Source organism: Verticillium alfalfae, genomic scaffold, assembly GCF_000150825.1.
Source record: "Verticillium alfalfae VaMs.102 supercont1.2 genomic scaffold, whole genome shotgun sequence".
Lineage (NCBI taxonomy): Eukaryota > Fungi > Ascomycota > Sordariomycetes > Glomerellales > Plectosphaerellaceae > Verticillium > Verticillium alfalfae.
The window spans coordinates 2,119,630-2,126,700 of record NW_003315037.1 but is presented as its reverse complement, the minus strand read 5'-3'; the positions used below and the strand labels follow the sequence as shown (position 1 = coordinate 2,126,700).

Sequence of the window (7,071 nt, the reverse complement as noted above, 5' to 3'; positions counted from 1 at the left end):
CCCTCTTAGACCCCAGGTGACGTCGGCATGGCCACTTGACAGTATGGAGTTCCGAGGGATCTTGGCGAGTCGGCATCGCATCCTTCGTCTCCAATTCCATGTGCGGTGCCCACGGCTGCTCTCACGCAATCGATTGGCCTTGTTGACCAGCCTGTCTGCCTCTGCGACGAACATTGAGATGAACAGAATGGGCTGCAGTACTGGCAGCACGGCGATCCATCCACCTCCCTACTTACGGTACATTACTTGTGCCTGTCCATGCAAGGTAGCTAGGCGGATGGACATGCACTAATCTGCAGCCCGTTGCTATGTACCAGACGCGAAACCCAAAACCCTCAAATGACACGATGCCCGCTGGCTTTTGAGGTGGGGGGGGGGACAGGCGAGGGCGATCTCCAACGCCGCGAGGCCGAGCAAACGAACAGGGCTCAAAGTGCCGTGACACCCGTGGCTCATTGGTCCGCCGTCACCCAGAGCGATGCGAGTCACGGAAACTTTCAGTGGATGGACGCGCTATCAGAACAGTGGAGTGGTGGCACAGCATGCGCCGCGATGGCCGGGAAACGACCCATCCGCCCGCCACCACCCAAAGGGCGGCTCACACCCACCTCCAAGGGCGGCTCAGGAACCGCCAATGCAGTGGCACGCGACTGACGAGTCAACGCTTGTCCTGTCGGTCGTCGTGCCTTTGTGCGGTTACCTTAACCTTACTACCACTGACTGTATCTCCAGCGAACGAATGGAAGGCAAAGAAGGGAAGAGTGGCTGGTGCTCTCGAAATAGCATCCGCCATGTGATTCTCTCCACACCACGCGGCCGCTGAGCCACAACCCACCCTCTCGCTCGTCTTCTCTGCAGCCAGGGCACACTCAACGTCGAGACCCAATCGCTGGCTGACCTGGTCCGACTACATTCGTTACCGTCCATCTTTGTTACGATCCATCTCAGAAAATTCGTCTTTGCAACGGAGGCGAACCCGCCTACCCAGGTACCATGACGAATCACCATGCTTGGCAGCTCGTAGTCGCGTCCGCATCGCAGTCCAACCCGAGCCATACCGGGTATCGCTCCGCAAAGACCAAAGTAGGGAGCGAGCCAGGCTTTGTCATGACGGCAACGAACACGTTCAGTCCAGGCAACCAGATTCCTCCCTCACCGCTGCTGTCCAATACGAAGGGCCTGGATCGCTCAGCAGTTGTCCTGCCATGACGAATCGGTAAAAATCTGTCAAGTCCGATGTGCATGTACACCCATCCCTTCCACGCGTCCATTACATTTTGCTTTTCAAGGTTTCTCACATCAAATGCACTCCTCTCAACTTACATGCACGTCCACGAGGGCATCTGGCTACTCAAGATCGAAGGTGTCATGAATCTGCCGAGCCACGATTGGCCAAACTTTGTGCCAACGTTGATTGCGTTAGACTCACGATGCACTCCAGATAACTGTCTCGTCTGAAGAGCCTATGGCGATGTCATGGGTCTGAAGATCCCAGCTACGCATGCGCCTACCTTCCCCGCCTGGCCCTCCGTCGCTCGCCCTGTCGAATCTGCCGTCGTAGAAGGGTATGATTCGGTAGTCCTACGCCTTTTCTAGATCAAGTACCTTGGAGGCCTCTTCCCATTGTTGAACTGTCGGTCACACTATCAGCTTTCATTGAGGTGAGAGCTCCACCTGCCCATTGCGATCGGCATTTGGTGTTTTTTCCGTCGAGAAATGGTTCGATGCGCCATGGCAGTTGTTGCTTTGATGCTGGCATAGCGCTGCACACATGAGTCCATTTGGACAGGATGGTAGGATGATGTTAAATGATTTTACAGACATTACCTCGAGTGGCCGTTATGTCGGTGTTTGATAGAATATGCAAGGCTTCCTGGCGGTCATAATGATGGCATATCCTCAGTCTTGTTTCTTCTACCTCTGTATATGATTGAAAGCTGGACCGCTTTCCGTCGTTCTTCCTCTTCTTCTTCGAATGAAGTTCAAAAAGAAAACAACATCTCACAATCTACTACGTCTCATCCTGGTTGGCATGGTCCGGATTCACGATAGAGCGTCCAAATCAGACGCAAGGTTCTTCCTGTTTGGAATGTCATACTGGATCATGTCATACCAGGAGTTAGGTCTGAGCGATTCACATTCACATCGCAGTCATGAAGCAGTACATTGGTGGTGATCATGAGGAAGGAGCCCCTCCCTTTAGTTGTCATCAAACAGCAGGCCAACATGCAATCACGCTGAGCATTTCCACTAGAAATTGTCCTCCATGGTCGTGACAAAAGGCGGCTAAATGATTATTCTTGACATTGTCGCACCAGTCTTCCCAAAATCAAACCCACCGCGTAACGTCATGCCCCATTCCTTATATCTTTCGATGCCCCCTCAGCCACCGACAACCGGAGACTCTCTCCACGAGCGCAACAATCTCCTCCCCGGCCCTCATGGCCCGATGCCCACATCACCCACGCCAGCACCTTGGACACAGGCCGCAGCACGTCGGAACCATTCGTCGCGGCCGCCCCCAGTCCCTCCTCGAGACCTTGAGGTGCCGCGCCGTCAGCGGATGGGTGTACATCATGGTGTTCATGCTCGGCGCGGCGACGATGCGGCGGCGCGTGCGTCGGGGCGGACGGACGTGTCCCAGGCGCGCACGACGGACGTGATGAGGTTGTCGGACATTTCCAGCGGCGATCTTAGCGAGCGAGTTGGCCGATAGGGGCGCGATGACGAGCAGGTCGGCCCAGCGGCGGAGCTCGATGTGGAGGATCGAGGCGCCGCGCTTCCAGGGGTGGGGACCCCACTCGTCGGCATCGAGGTAGACGCCGTCGACGCCCGGGAGGCGGCGCAGGGACTCGACGGTCGGCTGCTCGGCCGACGTGCCCGTGAGGAACTGCGCCGCCGAGGGCGTCAGGATGATGCGGACAGAGAGGGACGGGTGGCGGGCGAGGTGGGCTAGCATCGAGGGCAGCTTGATGGTGGCGACGCTGCCTGTGCAGGCGAGAAGCAGATGGGCTTTGCCATCTTGGAGGGCGCCCGCCACGGCATCGGCCGGATTCATGATATTGTGTGTGTGTGTGTGTGTCAGGCTACGGAAAGAAAAGGGGGATGCGATCTGGTGATGTTGTGAGATGTGGTGGTGAGGGGTCGTGGTGGGGTCAGTCAGCTTCAGCACTTGCTTGAGAGGTCTGTTCGACTTGCCAATGGCGGGATTCAGATGGATGGCCCTGCGGCGTTTTCAGATTCATGGGTTCATGGAAAGGTAGAGCTTTCTCCTCATGGTCAAGAAGTAGGTAGTCAAAACGCAACGGCAGTATTAAGCGTCTCGTCCTCGAAGGCTAGAGACAATGATGAAGTAAGCTGTCGTCCAACGCAACAAAGCCGATTGGCCAAAGCTGCCGTCACCGAACCACACCGACCAACGTACCACCGACAGCCGATTACATCACCCGTATTTTTTGCACCACTGCCTCGGGCGATTCCTCATCTCATCCCAACGGCGCCCATCATCTACAAGTCTCTTTCTTGTCTCTCCAGCCTGTACCGTCGCCACACATCCGCACACCTTCCCAAACATGTGGTCAAGATCCCTCCTCGCCTCTGTAACGTCTCCCCAGCGCCCCAGCGCCCCAGCGGGCCCGTCGGCGACAGCGGCTTCCGTCGTCGAAGAACATGACTGACAAAACCTCCCCCATCCACAGAAGCGCCTTGCGCGCGCCGCCAGCCGCCTCCGCCTTCGCGCCCGAACTCCTTCCTCCTCACAGCCGCCAGCGCCGCCTGCTTTCCGACCAGACGCGTCAGGCCATCGACAAAGGCCGTCGCCTCGGCGCCCGTCGTGCTCTTCATGAAGGGCACCCCCGAGACGCCCCAGTGCGGCTTCTCGCGCGCGAGCATCCAGGTCCTCGGCCTGCAGGGCGTCGACCCGGCCAAGTTTGCCGCCTTTAACGTGCTCGAGGACGCCGAGCTGCGGTCGGGTGCGTATTTCTTTCGCAAGATGACGAGTTGCAACGGCTTTTCCCGCTGACCCTGGTGATTGCAGGCATCAAGGAGTACTCCGACTGGCCGACGATCCCCCAGCTGTACGTCGACAAGGAGTTTGTGGGCGGCTGCGACATTGTCGTGTCGATGCACCAGAACGGCGACCTCGCCAAGCTGCTCGAGGAGAAGAAGGTTCTCGCCGAGGGCGAGGGCGAGGGCAAGGACGAATGAGGAGCGAAAATCGACTCTCGATATCAGATATGAAGGGGGGTTGGTAGCTGTAAAAGGCTTGTAATTTGTGTACGATAGGGGAGGGCACGCATGTCCGGCACGTCACGACATGATGACAGCTGGTGAAATGAAACAAGGCATTGCTCGTCGCATTTATTGCAGTACATGTGGCTATCTGCTCCCTCTTTTCTCATCGCACCGTCTCCTTGTGGAGAATCGACGCCTGTTTTTTTTCCTTACCATGCCGGGTATGATGCACCGTCGCCGCGCATATCGCTGCCAGCTGACCAGATGCCCGTGTCCTCCAGCGGATCGACCGTGTGGCGGATGATCTGGCCGCGGCCAAACAGCCCCCTCTCGTTGCCGGTGAGCACCTTGACCTTGTGACCGAGCTTCTTGAGGCCCTCGATCGTCTCGGCGGGCATGCCCTCCTCGACGTTGACGTTCCAGTCAAAGTCGATGCACACGCGCGGCGCGTCGAGCGTCTGCTGCGGGTTGAGGCCGCCGACGAGCTGGCCGAGCAGCACCTGGACGTGGCCCTGCGGCTGCATGAAGCCGCCCATGACGCCAAAGGCGCTGTGCAGGGACCCGTCGGCGAGGTTGGTCACCATGCCGGGGATGATGGTGTGGTAGGGCCGCTTGCGGGGCGCCAGCCGGTTGGGGTGGCCGGCGTCAAGGCTAAAGTTGGAGCCGCGGTTCTGCAGCGTGAAGCCGCAGCCGCGCGGGATGATGCCCGTACCGAAGCCGTCGTAGTTGCTGTTGATGAAAGACGCCGCGTTGCCGTCGGCGTCGGACACGGCAAAGTAGACCGTGTCGCTGCTGTGCAGCGCCGGCGACGGGATCGTCGGCGGGGTGCCGCGCTCGACCGACGCCGCCGCCTTGGTGGCGTCGAAGAGCTTGGCGCGTTCGGCGAGGTACTCGGGAGCAGTGAGGCCCGCCGCCGGCACCTTTTCGACGTTGGGATCCGTGACGTACCACTGCGCATCGGTGAAACCGAGACGCAGGGCCTCGATGATGGCGTGCAGGTAGGGCGCCGTGTTGTGGTCCTCGGGCTTCCACTTGGGAATCGTGCCCTGGTTCTGGAGCTCCTGGAGAATGCCAAGAGCCATGAGCGCGACGATGCCCTGGCCGTTGGGGGGGTGTTCCCAGACCTCGACGCCGTCATCGTGGAAGCCACCGTGCTGGAGCTTCAACGAGATGGGCTCGACGGGCTCGCTGCCGGTCTCGAGGTGATGGGCGAGATCATCGAGGTCGATGTGGCCGCCAAGGTCCCTGCACACCTTGACGTACTCCTCGGCGATGCGGCCCTGGTAGAAGCCTTTCTTTCCCTCGGCCGCCAGGGCACGGAACGTCCTGGCGAGGTCGGGGTTCTTCATGATCTCGCCGGGTCGAGGGGCTCGCACGCCGTCCTTGGCTGAGGGATCCTTCTTGAGCATCTCGCCATAGTTGGGAGACGCCTCGCGCAGGATAGATTCTGCTGAGGTCCACTGTGCATTGTTTAGGGTGGGGGGCGTTACTCGATCGTGCTGCGGTCCTTAACTCACATAGTAGCCGGTAATATCAGATACGGGGAAACCCTTCTCGCCGAGCTCAATGGCGGGCGCCAGAATCTTGTCGAGAGCCAGGTTGCCACTGCCGAAGCGCTCAACCGTGTCCACCCAGCCAGCAGCGGCGCCGGGCACGGTCACGGCATGGACGCTCTTGGAGGGGATCTTGCCCGAGGCGCCGTCGGCGAGGCCGAGATCTCTCCTGACCGTCTCGAGCGTGCACTTGTTGCCCGAGCGGCCGGAGCCGTTCATGGCCGAGACCTTGCCCGTCTTGGCATCGTAGTAGAGGATGAACATGTCCCCGCCGATGCCGGTGGAACACGGCTCTGTCATGTTGAGGCCGGCGGCAACGGCGACAGCAGCATCAGCAGCATTGCCACCGGCGTGCAGGACCTCGAGGCCGCACTTGGCCGCCAGAGGCTGGGTGCAGCTGACAATGCCCTTGGTGCTGTGGACGACGCTCCTCCTGCTGGGGAAGCGCGTGAACTCGGCCGCCTGGGGCGTGAGCATGTGCGCGGGGCTCAACGGCATGATGGGCAGACGGCGGTGCGGGGTGCGTTCTTGACGACGACGACGAGTAGTGAGCAGACGAGTGGGTGGGATGGTTTGGTGTTCGAGGTAGGTGGTAGCAAGAAGGCGAGGCGGGTCGTGATGTGACGAGGCACCTGTTCTATTTGAAGAAGAGTAGATGGGAGGGGATCGCCCTTCGTCCGACGATGTTGCTCATGATAGAGGACGCAGAGCCGACGAGATGTTATCGGCCTGTTACGCAATCGCGTCGGCATTGGTCCCGACGAGGGATGATGTGCAGAGAGTCGAGTGATGCATCACCCCCGCGCCCACCCGCTACAGGTGAAAGGGGTGGGTGGTACATAGCGGGGTCTCCCGCCAAGTCTCCCCGCCGCCGAGTTCGGGCCAGCCTTCGGGTCGGCGCCGGCTGCAGTCACATAGTTTCTGGGGTTGACACCGGGATTACTGCTACTGGGAGCGATCATGTTGTTATTTCCGGATGTACTTGAATTTTCTTTATCTGCGTGCAATTTTACTCCTGGTGAGAAGGCGTCCTGGCAGGTTCGCAATCCAAAGAGTGGGACACGTGACTTCGTGCCTGGTGCCCCGCCTTTCCCTCGCGACCCGACGCGGACACGATCCGAGAGCTCCTCCCCAGCAATTGAAGCATCATGCTCTCAGCGTCTTCAACCCACAACCTCCGAAGCACCACATCGTCACCCCAGCCAGGCCTGTGTCTACCAACAGAACCGCCACCATGTCGCGGAGGCCGGTGAAGGGGGAGTACATTGAGACCGTCAGTCCACTC

General features: G+C 59.5%; 3 protein-coding genes across 3 annotated transcripts; 1 reads left to right on the top strand and 2 right to left on the bottom strand.

The window, feature by feature from the left end:
• Positions 1–2,458: 2,458 nt before the first annotated feature.
• Positions 2,459–3,058, bottom strand: VDBG_02112 (phosphopantothenoylcysteine decarboxylase; the record flags this gene model as incomplete). The annotated part of the gene is made up of 1 exon (XM_003007878.1): positions 2,459–3,058. The coding sequence occupies one exon, from the start codon at positions 3,056–3,058 to the stop codon at positions 2,459–2,461; it is 600 nt and encodes a 199-aa protein (XP_003007924.1).
• Positions 3,059–3,344: 286 nt separating this feature from the next.
• Positions 3,345–4,206, top strand: VDBG_02111 (monothiol glutaredoxin-5; the record flags this gene model as incomplete). Its single annotated transcript, XM_003007877.1, has 3 exons — positions 3,345–3,352; positions 3,790–3,971; positions 4,037–4,206. The coding sequence occupies 3 exons, from the start codon at positions 3,345–3,347 to the stop codon at positions 4,204–4,206; spliced, it is 360 nt and encodes a 119-aa protein (XP_003007923.1).
• Positions 4,207–4,442: 236 nt separating this feature from the next.
• On the bottom strand, positions 4,443–6,284 carry VDBG_02110 (gamma-glutamyltranspeptidase; the record flags this gene model as incomplete). Its single annotated transcript, XM_003007876.1, has 2 exons — positions 4,443–5,693; positions 5,751–6,284. The coding sequence occupies 2 exons, from the start codon at positions 6,282–6,284 to the stop codon at positions 4,443–4,445; spliced, it is 1,785 nt and encodes a 594-aa protein (XP_003007922.1).
• Positions 6,285–7,071: the final 787 nt, after the last annotated feature.